The sequence below is a fragment of the Vombatus ursinus genome, unplaced genomic scaffold, assembly GCF_900497805.2.
Source record: "Vombatus ursinus unplaced genomic scaffold, bare-nosed wombat genome assembly UNPS02000582.1, whole genome shotgun sequence".
In the NCBI taxonomy this organism is placed as follows: Eukaryota; Metazoa; Chordata; class Mammalia; order Diprotodontia; family Vombatidae; genus Vombatus; species Vombatus ursinus.
The window spans coordinates 7,525,747-7,548,828 of NW_020940360.1; the positions used below are offsets into that span (position 1 = coordinate 7,525,747).

Genomic DNA, 23,082 nt, shown 5'->3' on the forward strand with positions numbered 1-23,082 from the left:
CTAAGAATAACAGCAGTCCTAAGTACTAGATTATCAACACAGGGGTAACAAATGTTTAGAGAATTTTTCTGATAAATTAAGTTAAAAATGTTTAGTTATCGGGGCCAGTCTTTAAATATATCATTTTGTGTTTAAAAAAGTTTTGAAATTTGGGCTTAATATGTTGTATACATTGCAAACACTTTGTACAATGGGATTGCCAGATGGAGGGTGCAGTTGTATAGCCTGAATGACTCAAAAGGCTATGTATATACAGCATGGATATATAACATGTGTATATATACATATATATTATATATATGTTACATATAATATATATATATATAATCTCACCATGAGCAAATTCAAAGGCTCAATGCACCTTCCCCTTCTATTATATACACATTATACAAGTCACAAAATGATTGTCCTTCCATACAGCTAAGAATAGAAAATATACTAGAAAAAAATTACATTTTGATTAAAGGCTCCATCAAACCATATGTGCAGACACTTGAGATGATGACAGTGTTAAGCTTCCTAGGGTCCTAGAGTCAAAGAAATTCTGTTGACCCCCACTGCTCAACAAGTGCACTCCTTCCATAGGAGGCAATATCTGCCGATCAGTCATGGTCCCACTCGGGGAGGACCCCAAAAAATTTCCTTGGGAAGAAACAATTTTCTCAGGACTGGCAGCCAATTTAGGGGATGTGGAGAAGTTATATCCATACAAAGCACATGGGCTGTGTAACCTGAAAGTGTTGTAAGAGCCCTGGTGGGTCTGGTTGGTGGCGAAGGCATTGCCAGATGGTGAAGGCATGATATACTGGAGCTGGGGAGACATCCCTGAAATTTGCATAGACAAGCTGGTCTGTGGACAACTGAATGTGTCTCCATCATTGCCAGCCATGGACATGTTCACGGTCGTACTGCTGGTAACTCCAACGTAAGAAGGGGTCCTTGGTGGGGCAAAGGTCTCATTGGTCTGGTTAGTGAGCCTGTTGTAGGTTTCAGCCAGAGAGGTGCTGTACCGGTTGAGGGTGAGGCCTGAACGGGCACAGGCAGAATAATCAGCAGGCGCCAGGCTGCATAGCTGGCTCGTGTTTGGCCCAAGATGGAAGGCAGGAGAAGAACAAGGAGAACCTGATAAAAGATGAGGGTGGGTGGTAGGAACTCCATTGCCAGAACCTTGAAGTAAGGTAGATGAGCTTGTGTTTCCTAAAAGATGAATAAAACATAAACAGCCAACGACACTCAGTTATCTTTTGATTCAATTTCATTTGAAATTAAAGGACTTAAAGACATGTTTAAGGATTTTAATCACAAGAGAGCTTCCTGAATTCAGATTCCCCTCTTAAAAGTGGTGATGATCTTAAAGTTGCTTCCTCAACTGGTCTCAGTACTGTAGTGAATATTACAAATTCTTAATTTCCCAAGGTTTCTATCAAATCTAAACTTAATTTCCTGCTTTACCTTGATATGAGATTGTCACCATTCTTTCTCCTCTTCCCATTTTCACATTGTTCCCAATTAGTTTTATTTGAACCTATATTGTCTCCCCATAGGAGACCTATAGAATGCATATCATATGGATACATATACACCCACATACATATATACATATACACCCATATATGTACGTATATATCCATATAGGTATATATATGCATATATATACATATACATATATACACACATATACATACATATATATACATATATCATAATAGATTTGAGAACATAGTAGAAAAGGCAAGGAATGATAGATAAAGGAAGGAATGAGACAATGTTGAAGGTGAAGGAGGTAAAGCCTTTTTTCCATGCAATATGACTAATCCAATAACATCCAAGACTCAATCTGTCATCTAAGAGGTTTGTTGTTGTTGAGGTTTCCCAACCATTCCCTCCTCCCCAGTCTAATTTTCTAAGACTATAAGTTGCAGCTGAGTTGCTGATCTGTATGGATGGAGGGATTTTCATGCCAGTGATTTCATTTCACCAATGAAATCACAAAGTCTCAACTAAAAAGCAAATCTTATACTTCTCTACTATTCCATACTCCAATGCCTTGAAGCAAAATAGAGCTGAGCTTTTGTCCTCAAAAGTTATGCCAACAGAGCACAATTTCTGGTAATTCTATACAAGCTGGAAAAGTTTTGAATGTAGGCTTAGTAAAGCCTTGAGGTACACCCTGGCTTAGTATGGACAGATGATGACTCTCTTTGGCCACAGAAACTCATGAAAACATCCACTACTGGAAGGGAAAGGGAGAGGGGTGGGGTGATTCCTATAGAAGCACCACGTACTCCAGTGAAATCATGGATCTTTTCAAGCACCAAAGAACAATCCCTATATGCCACTACTTTGAAGATAGAGGGATTCTGAGGAATGTGAAAGGCAGGGGATTAGGCTCCCATTATCAGGGGAGACAAGGTCATGCATTTTTTTTTCCATTGGTGGCAATGGTCTTAGGAATTAGCTCAATAAGAAGTGACAAAAGGATGGTTTCAAAGAAAACCCAGAAAGACCTATATAAACTGATGCAGAATGAAGTGAGCATAACCAGAAGAATCGATACAATAGTAACAATAATACAAAAATAGACAGCTTTGAAAGATTTAAGAATTCTTATCATTACAATGACCAACCCTGATTCCAGAGGACTCATATAATGCATGTTACTCACCTTCTGACACAGAGGTGAAAAACTCAAGGTACAGAAGGATACATGTTTTTGGACATGGTCAGGGGGCACTTTGTTTTACTTATTCATATCAGTTACAAAGGCTTTGTTTTTCTTTTTCAAATGGGGGAGGAAAATAAAATAAACTTTGATTAAATGAAAAAAAAAATTTGAGCCCTAGTTTGGCATCAGAACCACATTACATATCTGGCCCATGTGACTTTACAGGATTTTCATTTACCTTGTTTGGGTATTCCCGGGATATCTTCAAATGTGAGAGTCCTTAGGGAGGGTCTCCAGAATGCATATGACTCTACTAAAGCTTCCAAACCCATTCTAAATGTTAAAAAAACAAAAGTCCAGTTAGCTTCAGTTTGCTCCACACTTCCTAATACAGATAGTTTATTAAAATATTTTAAATATTTGATTAAAATCCACTGATTACAGATTCCAACCTCTTAAGTCATGCATCTTTGAAAGTTAGGCGCTTGCTATAGACAGAAGAGAAACCTTAGGACCCTCATACAATTTAGTTGCAAGGAAGCAGGAAGAATTACTAGTAGCTTTACATAGCACTTACTATGTTCCTGGCACTGTGCTAAGTACACTATAATTATTATTTCATTTGATCCTTACAATAACCCTAGGAGGTAGGTGCTATTATTATCCCCATTCTACAATTGGGGAAACGGAGGCTAACAGCAATTAAATGTATTGTCCAGGTTCACACAGCTAATAAGTGTCTGAGGGTGGAGTATTATTAATTTATTAGCTATGTGACCATAGACAAGTCACTTACTTTCTATAAGGCTCAGTTTCTTCTTCTGTAAAATGGAGATGATAAAAATGCCTATCACATTTACACCTCAGGGTTGTCTTGAGGTTCAAACATGACAACCTACATAAAGCAATCTGAAAACATCAAAAGTATACTGAGTGGCTCTAATGCTGCAAAGAAACGTCATTACTCTGTAAATAGAAACAATCTGTAAACAAAATTTACAGAAGTCATTTATTTGAATGGGGAAAAAACCGCATCTTTATTTTCACTAGATTTTGGCTTCCATTTTAGTCATTTGTATTTTACTTTATACATTTAAGAATTTTTTTTTCTGAAAAGGAGTCCTTAGGCTTCAGCAGACTTGCAAGGGAAACCATGACACACACAAAAAAAGATTAAAAACCAACTCTGCTACAAGGAAGGGCTGGTAAGGGTTAGGGTGGAAAGAGGAGAAGGCTCCTGGAGATCACACCTATTCATGCTCTACATGATAATCCTGCTTAGAAGATTACAAGCAGAGGTTGCAAAACCCCTTGTTGCTCCATATGTTATGGAAGTGGATAGAGTGACAGGCCTAGATTCAGGAAGATTCATCCTCCTGAGCTCAAATCTAGCCTCAGACACTTACTAGCTGTGTGACCCTGGGCAAGTCATTTAGTTCTGTTTATCTCAGTATCTCCATCTGTAAAATGAGCTAGAGAAGGAAATGGCAAACCACTCCATTATATTTGCTACAGCAAGGACTCCGATGTCAGACATGACAGAAGAGCAACAGTATTTTTACAAAGCCTTCCAGTTCAAAGTGCTTTATACACATTGGCTCGTTTAAACCTCAGGAGAGCTTGTGATATAGGTAGAGAATACAATTACCCACAATTTACTGATAAGGAAACAGAAGCTTCAAGGCTAAATGAGTGCCCTAAGAAAACATATCTAGTGATTGAGTGTGAATTTGAAACCAAATCTTCTGACTTTGGCCAGTTCCCTCCTCCTTAGGCAGGCTGGTAGCCCTGTGCCCCCTTCTTCCCAATGTCCCAGAAGCTCACCATATTAATGCAGAACTTTGTAGAAGCACATCCCCATCCACTGACATGGCCCACTAAAGCTCAGAACTCCTGAGCTCAAGAGATCCACCAATCTCAGCCTTCCCCCATAGACGGAATTACAGGCTTGTGCCCTGACTCCCCTACCACCAATATTCTCTTCACAGTTCTCAAGTTAGACCACGCATCAATAACAAAATTGTGAATCAGAACCATCCAACAGTGGCGTGGGTGCGAGACCACACTTCTTTGCTGAAGAGTTTTGCAGATATAGCTACATAAATCTCTACCTCCATGTTGCCTGCACTGAATATATCAGAATTTAATATTAATTCTGAATGTGTATGCATTTTTAGATCACAATATAATGTTTTTTAAACTACTTTGAATCCTTAAGTTTGCTCCCAAATAGCTTCTCAAAATTGCTTTGTATTTCCATTTTGATGGTTTTAGGAATTACTATACTTTAAGACTTTGTATTTCCTTTTTCCTCTTCTTCTTCATCTCTGCCTACTGGCTTCTCTGACTTTTTTTAAGTTCCAACTAAAATCTCATCTTCCATAAGAAGACTTTCACAAATCTTCTTAATTCTAGTTCCTTCCATCTCTTAATTATTTCCTATTTATCCTACATATAGTTTATACTTATTTGTTTGCTCGCTGTCTCTCCCATTAGAATGTGAACTCCTTGAGGTTTGGGCTGTCTTTTGCCTCTTTTTGTATCTTCGACACCTAGCATAGTAATTGTCATATAATAGGCACTTAATAAATGTTTATTGATTAACTATCCATTTACATGTTGCCTTCCCTCAGGAGAGTGTGAGCTTCCTGAGTGCAGATTACTTTCATTTCTTTATTTCTAATCTCAGTTCATAGCAGGGTATCTGGAAAACAGTGGGCACCAAATAAATGTTTGTTAAACTGAAGATTTCCCAGTCTCCTTTAATGTTTGCGCCTTCCCTCTAAGACTAGTTTCAATTTATCCTGTATGTACTTGACATAATTGTTTGCACATTATCTCTCCCATTAGACTGAGAGCTCCCTGAGAACAGAGTCAATTTTTTACCTCTTATGCCTAGTGGTTTGCACAGTATCGGGCACATAGAAGGTTCTTAATCAATGCTCATTGACTTGACTTGATAACCCAAAGGGTCATGTTAGTATATTCTTCGGACAAATTAGGTAACCACCATTTACTGAATGGTATTATTATAGGATTTTTTTTTAAATATAGGACAATAGATGGGATGTGACTATATATTTCACAATAATATTATTAATACATTAACTGACTTTATAGAGAGCTTTATAATTTGCAGATTACTTTGTATGCATTACCTCATTTGACATTTAGAATTTAAAATTTATACCTTGATCACTTCAAAAGAATATGAGCTAGTTTATAAGACTAAGCTTAATGCACAAAGATTCTTAACCTGGGTCTAAGATTTTTTTTTTAAAAACATCTTGATACCTGTAATTCAATAAATTGGTTTTCTTGGTAACTCTAAATATTTAATTTTGTACATTTAAAGGGGTCCATATAGGCTTCACCAGGATGCCAAAGCAGTACACACCATGAAAATCAGTTAAGAATCCCTGAAATTAAAGGCAATGTTAGAAGAGAATCATTTATGAAGAGTGAAATAGCATGAGCACTGCATTGGGGGTCAGAAGACCTAAGTTCAAATCCCAGTTCTACCACTTACTCTCTGCGTGAGCTTAGACCAATAATTTCACCTGACCAGGCCTCAGTTTCTTCATCTCTTAAAGGAGGTGGTTGGATTAAATGATCCCTGAGTTCCCTTCCTCCCCTAAATCTATGACCCACAATCTTTTTACTGCAAGTTTATAATGCTCCCATTGTAAACTCACAAACAAAATCGCTTGGGGACAAGCTAACATCAACAACAAAACCCAAAGGCCAGGTTTGGAGGAGACATATGGAAAGGTTATAAATATACAAATGATCAGATGTGAAGCCATCAATATTTTTTTCTGAGATGACTGTTTTCGGGCTGAAAGCTCCAGAAAGGATCAGAGATATTTTGCAGGAAACCGTTATAAAATATTTATTAGCTGAACCTGGACATTTGAAAAAAAAACCAACAACAAAAAACCAAGCCTTCATTTTGTGCAGTAATGGAGACTTTTCGCTTCTAGTTAAAGAGAAGATAAAAGGCACCTCCTGGAGGAGCAGGGCCAAGGCGATAATTTATACAAGATGCCTTCGAACAATTTCCACATTTTATCACCACCCTAATTTACGCTATCAAATGGCCAAGTTTATTTAGTAAAATGGTTATGTTTTTCCTGAAGTATTTAAAGAGGAGAAATTTTTGTACCTTCCTGAGTAAAAAATTTTATAGGGTCAAACCTGAGGCCTTGCTGAAGAAGGAAACTATTCTCAGCACATAAATTCTCTTTCACTCTGGAAATGTCCTGCAGCAGAGCTTTTGAGGGCTGAAGCTACTGATTTCTATAAAACAGCCTGTGGGACTGTAAAGTGGTTGGAAAGGAGCATTTTTAAATAAAGAGAATTGTTTTATATAGTTTAAACAATTAGAGACCTTTTTTACATCTTGTCTTGTCCAATGTGTTTACTATATTTATGAAAAAAACATTAGAATTAGAATTTTTTAAAGTGGGTCAAATTGATTATGTGTACAGCAGAGGCAATCACAACAAATCAATCAAATCCAATCTTTTTTTATAACTTTTTTTTGTTATCACAACTATTAAACTGGTCCCACCTCTTGCCCCACCCCAAAGGAGGTTTATATTTAACCTAGAAATAATATCTAAAATATTTTATATTCACTTCTCTGTAGATGACTGTTTTTGGGCTGAAAGCTCCAGAAAGGATGAGAGATATTTTGCAGGAAATTATCTACCTCCCTGTTGGCATCCTTTCCACCCTCAGTAGAATATAAGCTCTTTGAAGGCATGGCCTTTGGAGAGTTGGATTTTTTTTGGTCTTTATTGTTCCCTGTACCTAACACAGTTTATGATACATAGAAGGAACTTAATAAAGTTTTGTTGAGTTGAATTGTGTAAATAAGAAATGAATGATATTAAAAGGTAAAACTGTTCTCTCTTTTCTATAAAAATATAGTTTTTGTTAGTCAAAGTAAATTATATTTTAAATTCAGGTAGCAGAGAGAGTTTGCAGTTTTAAAAATATTTAGCTTTTCAAAGTATACATCTTATCTATGTGTGGGTTTGATTTTTTTTTTTGGAAAAGTAAATATAATGCTCTATTTAACACCAGTCATCAATCCACATGATAGCCAATATTTTCATGTCATACTAATAATTTTAAAGTTTAGTTCATTTAATTTGTGTATTTAGATATAAAAATTTTAATCACAAATATTTTGAAACAATTAAGAAGTTGAAAATTAATCCAAGTATAGGATTCTCTCCTATATTTTCAGTGAACCCAAGAAAAGAAAGGGAGGTAACTTACTTATAAGAAGGGAGCTCAAATTTTCATAATGCAAAACAAGGTTAAAAAATAAGAGGAAAAAAATTGAACCAACCTGTTACTGAAGTCAAACTAAACAACTGATTTGAATGGCTAGTTTTTGCTAATTTCTTTTCATTAAAAATAATTGTTCAGTGCTCTCTATTACCTCTGGGGTAAAATATAAACTGCTTTGGCATTTAAAACCCTTCACAATCTAGCTCCCACAGACCTTTCTAGACTGATTCACTTACTCCCTTTCACTCACTCTCTATTCCAATAAAACTGGACTATTTCCTGTTCCTTTACATGTCCAAATTCACTCTTCCATCTCCATTTCCATGTTTTTTGTACGAGTTGACCACCATGTCCCTTCTTACTTCTGCCTCTTGGAATTCTCAATTTGCTTTAAGGCTCAATTTAGGTACCACATCCTATAGGAAGTTCTTTCTGATCCCCCATGGCTCTATTCTCAAATTATAGTATGGTTATTTCTTAAATGTCTTATTCTAGTCTCTTTCCTCCCAACTCTCATTCCAATTCTCTTAGGGTTAGAATTGTTTCTCATTTTGTCTTCATATTCCCAGTACCTTTCATAGCGTAAGCACTTAGGAAATGCTTGTTGAATTGAAGGATCTTAAATGACAAACTTTGGCTACCATGAAGACAACATAGGCTGAGTGTCTTCTCAATAATATTCATACCAGCCTTTACCACAAGCTCTCTCTTTGTGGAATGATCGGTGTTTTTATTGTTGCATGGTTAATCTTTGCAAACCTTATAGCCTGAGCAGGTGAAATGATTGGTCTAGGGTCACAGAGGTAGTAAGTGATAGAATTGGGATTCAAACCCAGGTCTTCTGACCCTCAATAAAATACTCATTCTACTTCACTTATAACTATCATTATTATTTTTAAAAGTTACTTCTAAAATCCAACTCCAAAAATAAGCCACAAGCAATGCAGGATGTCCAGACCCAATATTGATAAAAAACAAAATTCTTAAAAAAAAATTTTAATGATTTACCACTTTACAAAAAGGAGTACTACATGGTACCCCAAATATTTCGCTTAGGTAGCCCACCCCCTGGGTCAGCTAGGTGGCACAGTGGATAGAGCTCTGAACCTGGAGTAAGGAAGAGCTAAGTTCAAACCCGAGCTCAGACACTTACTAGTTGTGGGACCCTGGGCAAGTCACTTAACCCTGTTTGTCTCAGTTGCCTCATCTGTAAAATGAGCTGGAGAAGGAAATGGCAAACCACTCCAGTATCTGTGCCAAGAAAATTCCAAATGAGGTCACAGAGAGTTGAGCACAACTGAATGACAACAACAACAAAGCCCACCTTCTACCTTTCATCTCTCATCCTTTCTACCTCCACAACATCTCTTATATAATTCTCCTCTCCACTAACAAAACCACTCCCCAGGTCCTCATCACTTGATCTCTCGTGCAGACTAAGTGCAATCACTTCCTAACTAATCTCCCATCCTAAGTCTCTCACCCATTCCAATCCATCCTCCACACAGCTGCCACAGTGATTTTCCTAAACTACAAGTCCCATCAATAAATTCCAGTATTTCTCCATTGCCTCTAGAATAAAATCTCTCCTCCAAATGGTTTTTAAAGCCCTTCACAACTGGGTACCAACCTATCTTTCCAGTCTCATGGATGATCCCCCTTCCAGAAACTCTACAGTCCAGCCAAACTTGCCTTCCCACTGCTGCTCACACACAGCATCTCATCACTACTGTTGTCCATGCATGGAACACCCTCTTTCCTTAACCTTCTCCCCTCCAGGATAAGATAGCACACACTAAGGTCCTTTCTCAACCTAAACTGCTAAGCATTCAAACTCTACCTCAGAGAGTGCAACTCCAATGGGCTGGCCATGTTGTTCCAATGCAAAACGTATTCTTGCCAAACAGACTATTTTATGGAGAACTCACACAGGGCAAGTATTCACATGGTGGCCAGAAGAAGCAATACAAGGACACTCTTAAGGTCTCCCTTAAAAACTTTGGAATTGATTATGTGACATGGGAGACACTGGCACAGGACCGCTCAAGCATGGGATACCCTCATCAGAGAAGGGGCTGTGCTCTACGAGCAAAGCAGAATTGAAATAGCTTAAAACAAATGCAAGATGTACAGATTTAGAGAATCCACACCAAATATTCACATGTGCCTGACCTGTGGTAGAACATTTCGAGCTCGTGTTGGTCTGATCAGCCACAGTTGGACACACTGTAACTTGACTCTAGCATAGTGATATCATTTTGGTCCTTTTAGATAAAGAAGGACAACAACCAACCAACCCTTCCACTTTCTAGAATTCCTTCCAGACTCAACCAAAGCACTACTTTCCTTTTTTATGAAGTTTTAACTGACTTCTCCCAAAACTGCTATTACCAGCAATAATTGCACAAATAGCTCTCCTTTCCTTCCTAAACTACTGTGTATTTATTTTATATGCTATAAACAAACATTTATATATACATATTGCCTCCCTAAAATGAAGGTAAGCTCTTGAGAGAAGGTAATATTTCATTTTGTCTTTGTATCCTCAGTGTATGGTACACAGTGGGTGCTTAATAAGTGCTTGTGAATCGATTAATATATAGTTCAATTCATAACTAATTTTTCAGGAAAATGTGTACTTTGTACTAGGTAAAACAGAATTCACTGAAAATTCAACCAGGACTACATAGTTTCCTAATTTAAGATTGTCTCTTTTCCCGTAAAACAAGAATGAAAAATTCAAGTACAACAGGCCACCTTCTCTGAGTAAAATAAAGGATTTCAAGAGGAGCTTTCATTGTAATTCTTCTATCTCACAAAACACATAATTGAGATACAGGTTACTAGGAATCATAACACATGGTTTATGAAGATTCTTCCTCTCCTCCCAACTAGTTTCTGGATCTTCTTCATACATCCTATGAAAACCATCTTTCCATGAGACAATGGGGTTGTTCATAGGAATTTTTTTTTATAAAAAAGAGTCATAAATTATTTGTTTCTTGGAGGGCAGGGATGGGGGAATCACATAAAAAAACAAAGTGGCATTCTAGGTGGAACTCTGGACTGAGATGTGGAATGTTGAGATTATATTGGTTCCTGCCCTAGTTTAGATTATGTATGCTATTAACCACTGTCATAATTATTATTATCAACTAGTTATACTGGAATAGAGCCATAACCACAGAGAGGAAACACAGACACACACACACACACACACACAAACAGAAAGAGAGAGAGAACAAACAAACAACTGACTTGCAAACCAGATTAGTAAAGAAAGGCAACAAAGCAGCAGAAATTAGTGGTAGAAATAATCCCAAGTGTAAAAACACTAAAAAAGTAAGCAAGTAAGTAACTTTGGCAAGGGAGATAAAACAACTTGGAGACTAAGGAATATGTAAAGGTAAGACAAATAAAATGGGGAGGGGGAGTAAGGTGGCTTTCATATGTGTTATTTGGCCATGTTAAAGAAAAGACACTCTATGACATTGGGCTTTATCGATGCTTGCAGGTCAAGAAAGGTCCAGTCCCAAAATACATTATTATAAATGGACTAGGCTAATAGACTGGGCCCAAGCTATCATGATGGGTCATCCCCAAGCTTAACTGAATTATAAATATCAAATTAGTATTTTTCAGTTGTTGTCAATTATGTTTTGTCTGTTTGTTTTTTGATTAGTTGTGTCTGACTCTTCATGACCCCATTTGGGGATTTCTTGGCAAAAATATAAAAGTGGTTTCCATTTCCTTCTGCAGCTCATTTTCTAGATGACAAAACTGAGGCAAACAGAATTAAATGACTTTCTCAGGGTCACACAGCTAGTAAGTGTCTCAGGCCAGATTTGAATTCAGGAGGATGAGTCTTCCTAACTCCAGGCTTGGTGCTCTCTCTACTGTGCCACCAGTTCTATGATCACAAAACCTATAAACTTTCCAAAGTTACTGGACATTGCTTTTGTAAAGTAAAGCTGTTTTTCAGAGTAACAGAAGTCTGAATGAGATGTTTTATAATTTAAAATAAGGAGTATAAAATAGCAAATAAATAAGATCTATCACTACTTCTATCATTGTTAAACCAGGTATCAAAACCTTACCGGTTACGGCCAGAATCTCGAAATCCTTTGGCAAAGGGGTTTCTGTCAATTTTCAGTCGTGTAATCTAGAGAAGAAAAAGTCATATTGAAGAAAGCAAAAATTATGAGCAAATATATTTTTACAACCTAAACTGTTATGAAGAAAAAAGTCCACAGAATGAATAAAAACAATAATAATGGTATTGATGTAGTACTTCAAAGTTTTCAAAATACTGTACAAATACTATGTCATTTTATCTTCATGATAACCCTGGGAGGGAGGTGCTATTATTATTTCCATTTTATAGATCAGGAAACTGAGGCAGGCAGAAACTAAGTGACTTGCTCATAGTCAAGCAGCTAATAAATGTCTGAGGCAAGATTTGAACTAAGAATTCATAATGATAAGATGAATCTTTGCTTCACTATAGAGCTGCCTTCTGGTCTTCCAATACCTTAACACTATAAATAACTGACTGGGTAGAAATTTGAGAAATCCATTCAAGTTCATCCCTTGAATCCCTTCAGGAAGATCCATCTACATCACTTCATAAAGGTAAAAATGTATCTCTTTCAAAGCTGATTCTATAACCCTTCTTGACACCTTATTCTAATTTTTAACAATCATTATTGTACTGAAATTTTTCCTTAGATTTATTTTCAGGAGGCAGTGTGGAAGAGAGGAAAGAAGTTGCATAGTCAGAGGACCTGGGTTCAAATATCACTTCAGCCGCTTACTACTTACCTGACTTTGTGTGAGTCATTTAACCACTCTGTGTCGCAGTTCCCTCAACTGCCAAAATGAGGAAATTAGATTAGGTGACCTCTAACATCTCCTCTAGTTTTATATTTTTGAGCTAATAGCTTGGGGGTTCTTAAGCTGGAGTCTGTGAAGTTTTTTAAAATATATTTTGATAACTGTTTTTTTTGGGGGGGGAGAGGATTTGGGTTAAGTGACTTGCCCAGGGTCACACAGCTAGTAAATGTCTGATTTAATTTTAATTTGAACTTAGATACTCCTGACTCCATGGCCGGTGCTTTATCCACTCCACCACTCAACTGCCCCAAATGTATTTCAATGTAATTGATTCTTTTGGGGTAATCTTTGTAATCCTATGTATTTTATTTTATGTATTTAAATAATTAATCTGAGGAGTCTATAGGGTTCACCAGACTGCCAAAGAGATTGGAAGAAATGTTAGGAACTCTTGCTATAGCTTATTGTCTTTCTTCTCTTCCCTTAGTGAGGAGGAAAAAAAGAGCTGATTATCATCTTCTATATATGACAACTTTATATGCTTCAATGATATTATTAAATTCTAACTCAGCCTTCTCTTATCCTGGCTGAAAAAATGCAGATTCCTATAACTTTTCCTTGTGGCTCTTACTGTTCAACCCTCTAATCATCTTTACAGGTCTCCTTTGAACCCTCATCCAAGTTCTACAGATACGTTATAATTTCTATAGGCCAGATCTGGACACAACAACACTCATATATTATGGACTATGGATAGAAACAAGGAGAGGATAACCTGCTAGTTCCTTGGTATGGAAGTATCATTAACATAACACAGTACTGTGCCTTCAGTTTCTGGGCTCATTCACAGATAGTTGTTCTACAATGTTCTGTGATGCCCCGATTATTTTAGGGCATTCTGGCATATTATCCATCTCTCCCCATCTTGTACATTGCCTTTTCTCTCCTCAGGAGGATTATTTTGAATTTGTCCTTGGTAAACTTTGTTCTGTTTTTATGTCTCATCATATCAACAATTTGGTAAGATCACTTAAAATTTAGATTTTTTTTTAATTTTTAAGGGGGAGGGGAAGTATACAGTGGAAATTGTATTGTTTCTGGAGTCAGATAACCTGAGTTGATGATTTCTACTGTGTGACATTAGGCAAGTTGATTAACCTTTCCAGACTTCAGTTTCTTCATCTGTTGATGAAGAATTTAGTTCAAAATGGCTTCCAAGGCCCTGTCTGGCTCTAGACTATGCTCCTAAATTGTTGGTTATTGTTCAGCTGCTTGCTCTAGGTCCTTCTTCCACCTAATGAAATAATCATCCTTAGACTTCCATCTTCTGGAAAGATGATATAAACCAGTGGTGTCCAGCTCAAGTGGAAACAGATCCTTGCAGGTGGCATATTGACTTAGAAAGCCACAAATTAACTTGTATTTATTTGTAGCTTGTATTGTATTGTATTGTAACTTGTATTAATTTGTATTTATTTTTCTTAAACATTTCCCAGGTACATTTTAACCTGGTTCAATAGGTACTGTATGGAAATTGAGGGGATGCCCATCAATTGAGGAATGGCTAAACAAGTTATGGTATATGATTGTGATGGAATACTACTGTGCTGTAAGAAATGATTAGAAGGTTGATTTTTAGGGAAAACATAAAAAGACTTGCATGGAATAATGAAGAGTGAAATGAGCTGAACCAAGAGAACATTGTATATAGTAAAAGCAATATTGTTCAAAGAATAACTGTGAATGACTAAGCTATTCTGACTATTATAATCAATTTAACTACAAAAGACCTATGAAGGAAGATGCTATCCACCTCCACAAAAAGAATTGATAAATAGAAGCATGCATAATAGGATTTTACATACACACATATACATATACATATATGTGCACATATATATGTATATATCTGTGTCAAATGATGACTTTCTCTAGTGAGGGGTAAGGAGGGAGGGTGGGAGACAGGTCAGAACTAAAAATATAACAAATAATAAGTAAAATTAATTTTTAAAAAAATAGGCATTATAAATGGCCCTTGAGCCTTGAGTCTGACACCTCTGATAAACTCTCAATAACCAAGGCTAGGAATTACCTTTATGGAAAACAACAAAAATTTCATCTAAATCTCTCCAAATTTTCAGTAATCCACCACTCAATGACTCAACCTCCATCATGCTAAATGGACATCGCCTAACTTAAACATCACCTGTTAAATTAATGTCTTCTCAGCATATTATAAGCATTTTTTGCAGCAGCAGACTCAAAAGCCTTATTAAGGTCATAATATGCAACGTATATAGTGTTTCCCTTCAATCTGCCAGGACTCTTGCTCTACTACTAAAGGAAGTTTTGTTTCCTTATAATATGGCAGGAATCGTATTTTATCTAAATGTTGTAGCACACATACATATTAAGTGCTTAACAAATGTTATAGGATTTGTTTCTTGTAAGGACATGTATAGTGGTTGTTACATTCTTATCTTTGTATCTCCAGTGCCTAGCAGGTGTTGGCACATAGTAGGTGCATAATAAATACTTGTTGATTGACATAAAGAATTTTCCTCCATTAAAGATCTACTCTGAGGCAGTTAGGTGACACAGTGGATAGAGCACTGGGCTTAGAATCAGGAAGACTCATCTTTATGAGTTCAAATCTGGCCTCAGACACTTACTAGCTGTATGACCCTGGGCAAGTCATTTAACCCTATTTGCCTCAGTTTTTTCATCTGTAAAATGAGCTGGAAAAGGAAACAGCAAACCACTCCAGCGTCTTTGCCAAGAAAACCCCAAATGGAGTCATGAAGAGTCAGACACAACTGAAACAACTGAAAAAAACTAACAACAAAGATCTACCCTGATGTCTAAGTGTAGGTTTTCAAATATTCTGCCAGTATAGTGTGAACCCTAGTAGGTTCCACTTAGTCAAATCAATTCAATCGGTAAGCATTTATTAATTACCCACTCTGTAACAGGCACTGTGCTACATGCTGGGAATAGAAAGCAAAACAAAACAAACAAACAACAACTAAAAAAATGGTTAATCTTCCCAAGGTACTCACAGTCTAACAGGGGAGAAAGTGCAAAATACTATGTACAAACAAGGCAGAGTCAGGATGAACTGGAGATAATCTACAGAGGAAAAACACTAGCATTGAGCAAAACAGGGAAAGCGTTCTTCTAGAAGGTGAGATTTAGCTGAGACCTGAAGGAAATCTGGAAACCACAAGACAGAGAGATAAGGAGAGAGAGAATTCTGTGCATAGGGGGACGGCCAGTGAAAATTCAGTCAGGAAATAGAGTGACAGTATTTAAGGAAGAAGAAGAAGACCAATGTAGTCTAAGTTGTAAAGTCTTCAACCATGGGCCCAATGATGGAGTTTGAGGGACACACAAGCTGAGTTTAGTAGGAGGATCATTCCCAGGTTTAATTATAGGGCTCTGAAAGTTTTTGGCCGTAGAAATTTGCAAAGATGATCTACTTAATAAGTCAAAGATGGATTTGTGATTGATATGTTTTTAGTCCTACTGTCCCTCTTGCCACAGTATCTCTTTAATTGAGCCTTAGCATTTTTTTTTTGTAAACTTCTCTTGAGTATATCAATTCTTTATTTAGGCAACTAAGTTTCTACCTTCTCACACTTTTCTGACACAAAGGGATAAATAGGCAATATGGTAAATAATTAAAAAATCATAAAATTAATTTAATCTAATTCTTGATATTTCAAGATACACTGGATTACAAACTCTTTTTTAAAAGTACCCATTATAAAATTCTTTCATATGATTTATTAAAATATTTAGAACTATATATGGATTTATGATTTTTTAGTACTCTTCTTTAAAACTCTTCCCATAGACCTTTTAAATCCCAAATCCCTTAGAAAACTCTTTGTAGAGTTTAATGGTCCATTTTATATATTTATGTGTGTTCTTATTTCACAGGATCATAGGTTTAGAGCTATGGAAGGGACCTTAGAGGACGTCTAGCCTGACCCTTCTTATTTTAATGATGAGGAAACTAAGACTCAGAACAGTAAAGTGATTTGCCCAAGGTCACACAAGTGTTAAGTGGCATAGCCAGGATTTGAACCTAGGTTGTCTGACTCCAAATCTGCAGTTCTTTCCAGGACCACCACACTGCCATCCAATAAAGGGAGTAAAGAAAGGCTTCATTTCTAGGCCTGGACATGTGTTTCTATGGGGAAAAATGTGGAAGAGGTTTTGGATCTCTGCCCCAAAGGAAGGCCTGTTGGTTCCTAAACCCAAATGACTCTGAAACTTTTGACTCAGAATGAAGAAGTTCACATCTAGTCCTTCTCCTCTAAAAGTACCTGAAACCAAAAGACAAAGTTTTGGGTCCTTAGATGAGATGTTCACATATGGAAAATGAAGAAGTGGAGCAATTTATGAGGACCATTCAAATGAACAAGCAAACCAGAAGCCAACCCAGAAAACAATTTTCTGGCCTTAGAGTCCAGAAGACCTAGATTCAAGTCTCACCTTATACAAAGATTGGCTGAGTTGACACTGGCCAAGTAACTTAATCTCCCAGGCAACTGTCTAAGACCTTGAATCCTAAAGCAGGTGTTAACTTGAATTGGTGGAGGGATTTTCCTACATGAATGAAATCATAAAAAGGGCACAAGAAATGGCCTACACAGAGAAATAACACCTTCAATCAGTTGACTCTTTCTTTTGAAAACTGTGTTTGTAAAACCATTTGGAGATAGTTTTCTAGTTCACTTGGCCTATCTAGACATAGCCTGAAAGTGATTTGTATATATTTTTTAAATGTTTTAAAAGAAAGAGAACTTCTATCTGCATTCCATTCAGCACAACTCATCTGTGAAATTTTATTTTTCTATTACCTGGATAATAACCAATAATAATATTATATAATACGGAATTATAATATAAAATAGTATATGTCTAATATATAGTATTTAATAATATCAATTTTCAACACTCATAAGCAACCTCACCAGCAAGGAATATTGATACCACCCTAAAATGGAGCACCCAAAGATCTCAGAAGAATTAGCATGATGGATAATCCCCAGAACAACAGAAAGACCCAGGGTGGGTATGAGAAGATATTAGTATCTACCAAGAATGACATGCAAATAAGATGTGAAATTTTTTTTGGAATTATTTTGGAAACTTATAATAATAAAAGGGGACTGCAGGTCATAAGGAGAGAATATAGAACAACAGATGCATAGTTTAAGTGTAGAATGGTTTTGATTTTGTCTTGGTCTACATTTATCATTTCATTTGGGAGAGGGGAAATTCTTAGTGTGGAAACTCTTTCCATCAATGTTGATCAGCAATAATAATATGTGATTATATGTATAATCTCATATATATATATATACATACATAATCTTTTAAACGATATATAATCCCAGTATATAATCTTTTAAAGAGCTGGGGGGGCCCCAGGGTGAGGGTGGCACAGTAGCTAGTTGGCACAGTGGACAGAGCAACCAGCCCTGGAGTTAGGAGGACCTCAGCTCAAATCCAGCCTCACAAGCTGACTGTGTCACCCTGGGTAAGTCACTTACCCCTGATTGCCTAAAAAAAAAAAAAGAGTTGCCTGGGGGCACAGATTAGTTAAGTGAGTTGCCTGTGGTTATACAGCTAATAAATGTCAGAGGCAAGACTAGAATCCAGGCCTTCATGATTCTAAATCTGGCTTCCTATTTCCTCTCTCTACCACATTCTATTTACATATACTAGTCCACTCAAAATATTAAAAGAACAAGAGAAAGGCCCCTAGCGTTACTACTGTATAGGATTTATGAGAAAATATAGACAAAGAGGAGGAGATAGCATGGTACCAATTAAAGAAATATTTACACTGACAGTATCATGGATCCATGAAATTACCTCAGTAATCACAAGAAAACTATACCTAAAGAATACACTTACCAGAGCTACATGGGACTAAGACTATTGTGTCAACAAGCCCTTGCCAGAGAAGTTTTGCTTGAGGGAGCACTAAAGAATTATTCCTACCACAATACTATTTTTTTAGGTTTAAGTACTTAGCATAGGGTCTAGATCTGCTATTTCATAACTCAAGCCCCTCCTGGTGTGGAAACTCCCTCTACCAATGCACATCAGTGACTGCTCTGCAATGTAGAATATTGGAGAGTCCTGGGGCACTGGGAGAGATTAAATAGTTTGCCCAGGGTCACCCAACCAGTGTGTGTCACAGGCAAGACTTGAACCCAGGTGTCCCTAGTTCTAAGCCTGGATTTCTATCCATCATAGCTCATTGCCTTTCATTTAATATGGACTATAATAATATTTCATCATAAACTGACAAGGCTAACTTTTTCTTTTCTCCTGGGGTAAGAAATATGGCATAGAAGTCCATGAAAGACAGAGAGATTACCTGCTGATTCTGGTAGGCAGTGACAGTGGTAAAGACAGTTTCAGGAAATGAGAATGCTTTAACCCCTTCCCCAGATGGAATAGGCTTGACAGGAGAAAGATCGTCTCCACAGTCTTTGCGAATGACATGCACCCGTGGTTGGTATTTGTGCATAGAGTGAAGAATAATCTGGAATAAGAAAAGGAAAAAAAAACACAATTGTCAGTGATTTCCCCTCATCATCAATTGGTCATCACTGAAAATTTTTTAAACAAGCTATGATGTATCTTGGTTGGAAATAAAATTTCCTACCAATACATATATAGCACATTCAGGAAACATCCTTACAATTTTAAAAGTCTCTAGATAATGCAAGTTTCTGTATTTATGAGTCTCTGATCTATAGCTGTGTGAATTATTCCAGTTTCATGAAAATATATTCATAACCATGATTCATATATAGGAATTAACATCAAAATGATTCACCCCAACTATTTTATATTTCTACATCAAATGGGAACCACTTGAAATAATATGATTAAAATGTGTTTAATCCCGCCAATTTAGCTATCACATACCCAGTTTTATTCAGACAATAGGCCTGATTCATTAGTAATAATTACATGCCCACTAAGTGATAAATTTCTTTGAAGGTCTCCCTCCTCTTGAGTTATTTATACTTTCAGATTAGACATTACTTCCTACTGTCCTCAATCCACTTCATTAGTATAGAGATTCAGCATCATAAATTATCAATGGACTTGAGAAATCATTTCAAGTGCATTCATAAACTCCCTTAAACATTGCCAATGGATATTCAACATGTGAGTTTACCCTCATCTTTTCCATGGTGCTGTAGAAATTCAAAGGCCTAAGATTCTTTTTAGCTGAATTGAGGTTTTGTTTATTTTCTTTTAGTTTTATTGATGCCTTTTGTTTTTCCACCACAATCATTTCCTCATACCCTCTTCTAGTTCCTTGGATCCTCTCTCACAAGAAAGAAAAAGAGTTCAGCAAAATTAACTGAGAAAACGACTTCATCTGACTCAGATGCGACATTCATCTCCTGTACCCTCCTCCTGTTTCTCCTGCCACCTCTCTACCAAGAGGGAAGTATATTACATCATATGTACTCTAGGACCTAGATTTGTCATTGTAATTAAGCTGTGTTTGGCTGCCTTTCAATGTTGAACTTGGTTTGAAGGAATCTCTTCTGAAATCTGATGGCTGAAATTGGATCTGAAATCATATTCCCAAACTTCTTTTCTGAGCTGTGAGGCTGGAAAGGCCTTCTAAAAATGATTTTGTATGTACTTATGTATACATATATACATAATATATATATATTAAATCACATGAAAAGTATCTTGAGCATCAACACCTAATAATGCTTAGGTTTGCAAGATCTAAGAGTTGGAAAAGACCTAAGGTCCACAGAGATTAAGTCCTTGCCCAAGCTTACACGGGCACTAAGTAGTAGAGACAGATCTGGAACCTAGGTGTTCTGGTATAAAATCCAGTGCTGTTTCCACTCTGTACCATGATGAGAACACTAGCAGCAATTATTGAGGAGGACCAGAGTTGAGCCTGCATAAATATGGATAACCCTGATTTCAAGACAATTTCTTTGCTGCTACAAGAGAAAAAAAAATCTTTTCCCCTTGTGAGTCAGTCCCACTACCTTTAAGGTATTCTTACAGTGTAAGGTATTCTTACACTGAAGATCTCTCAATGCAAGCAACTACGACCTTAACTGGAATCTGCCATCCCAGATAGATTTTCAATGTTCCCAGGGCTCTACGGAAATGAGATTCCAAGATTCCCTCATATAGCATCCCTGACCACAGATCTCTGCTTTGCAACTGATTTCTAGAAGTTCTTCAGAAAACTATATAAATAATGGGAAAAGTTTTTTAGCAGTGCGGTAATGTATAACAAAATCCTCAGGGCGTGAAGCTTTTATCTAGAGAAAACTCACTTTATTTTTATAGAAGAACCATGGAATGTTAGAGCCAGAAGGAACTTGAAAAACCATCTAGTCCAGCCCCCTCATTTTACATATCAGGAAAATGAGATCCAGGGAGGTGTTTGTTTTTTTGTTTGTTTGTTTGTTTTTTTTTTTTTGCCTAGGATCTTATAGGCACTTAGCTATGGAGCCTGGACCAAATACAAGGTCTCAGCTTTTAATCCAGAATTCTGTCCTATTACAGCACAGTTCTGGTGCTTTCCCCAAGATAAAAGTTCACATTTGCATTGCACTATCAGGTTCTCAAAGTACTTTTCTCACCACAACGTTTAGTTGGTAGATCAATGTAATATACTACCTACCTAACCCATGGGAAACTGAGGCCCAGAGAGGGTGAATGGGTGACTTGTCCGTAGTCACAAAGGTTAGCAAGTGTCAAAGTCAGGATTTGGACAAGTCATCAATCATTTATTAAGTACCTACTATGTGCCAAACACTGCGCTAAACCCAGGTCTTTTGACTCCAAATCCAGCATTCTTCCAAGTATACTATGCTGCCTCCTTTCAACAATGTGTATGCTTATTCATTCGACAAGTATGTAGAATCATATATTGCTAACATTGCAAAGAAATTGAGAAGGAAAGGGAAAGGAATACATGATCAATTTACAGTTTTGTGTGCAATTATCTTTTTTTTTATTGCACCGCATTATATAAATGCTTGCTTTGTTCTGTAAATTGAAAATAAAATAAATTTTTAAAAAGACGGTAAGGGAAAGGAATAAGCATTTATTAAGTGCCTACCATGTGTCAGGCAATATACTGAGTAGTTTACAAATATTATCTCATTTAGCAATTGTCTAATTAAACTCTAATTTTACAGAAGAGTAAACTGAAATTCCAAGAGGTGACTAACTTGAAGTCTTGAATCCAAATCTCTTGCCTTTCAGTCCAGTGTTCTTTCCACTTAACACTGGGCAAGTCACTTTACCTCTGTTTGCTTCAGTTTCTAAATCTGTAAAATGGGAATAATAACACCTACCTCTCATGGTTGCTCTGAGGATGACATGAAATAACATTTAAAGTGCTTTGCAAAGCTTAAAGTGCTATATAAATGTTAGTTATTATTATTACTGAAATAGTAATTGTCTTTTGTTCAGTTGTGTCTGACTGTTCCTGACCCCTTTGGAGTTTTCTTGGCAAAGATACTGGTATGCCATTTTCTTCTCCAGCTCATTTTATAGATGAGGAAACCAAGGCAAACAGGGTTAAAAGTCTTGCCCACATTTACATAGCTAGTAAGTGTCTGAGTTTGGATTTGAACTCAGGTCCTTCTGACTCCAGGCCCAGCACTCTACCCATGTACCGCCAAGCTGCCCAAGTGTTTTTCATAAATGCTTACTAATTGAGTGACATATACACCCTTTAAAAATCTGCAAGACTCTAAAGTAAGCCTTGATTTATTTATAAATTAGCACCATTGCCTTTTTAAAGAGACAGCTAACTAGTTGGGGGAAGTGGTCAAAACATAATTTTCACTGATTTGACAGAATCCTTAGAACCATTGGCCTACTAAACAAAGAAGCCTTGATCATGATGGTCCCTTTCATCATCACTGAAACTAAGTCAGTGTATTTGGGCATGTTCACAGGTCTCCTTTTTTTTTTTAACTTTTCCTCCACTTGTAGCAAGCATGGAAATTCCACAAGGTCCAATGTACATAAAAAAAAGAAAACATTCTTCATCATGCAAGTTAATACATGTTTGTTTTAACTATTTGGCCTATGTTGTCAGTGAGAAGGCAGTGTCACTTACATGAGCACTGATGAGTTTAGGGATCCCTTGGTTTAATGGGAGAATGTCCAAGGGCAAGGACTGTCTTTTGTCTCTTTTTATATCCCCAGATCTTAGCACATAGTAGGCATTTAATAAATGT

At 36.8% G+C, this 23,082-nt stretch overlaps 1 protein-coding gene across 1 annotated transcript in view; it reads right to left on the minus strand.

Annotated features, from left to right (window-relative positions):
- Positions 1–373: 373 nt before the first annotated feature.
- Positions 374–23,082, minus strand: part of TBX18 (T-box 18) — a 34,839-nt gene continuing 12,130 nt past the window's right edge. Inside the window, exons 5-8 of the mRNA XM_027856245.1 lie at positions 19,203–19,370; positions 12,067–12,131; positions 2,904–2,998; positions 374–1,197 (exon numbers count right to left, since the gene is read on the minus strand). Of these exons, the coding sequence (XP_027712046.1) occupies positions 473–1,197; positions 2,904–2,998; positions 12,067–12,131; positions 19,203–19,370 (1,053 nt within the window). The 3' untranslated portion in view covers positions 374–472. The remainder of the gene's footprint in view (positions 1,198–2,903; positions 2,999–12,066; positions 12,132–19,202; positions 19,371–23,082) is intronic.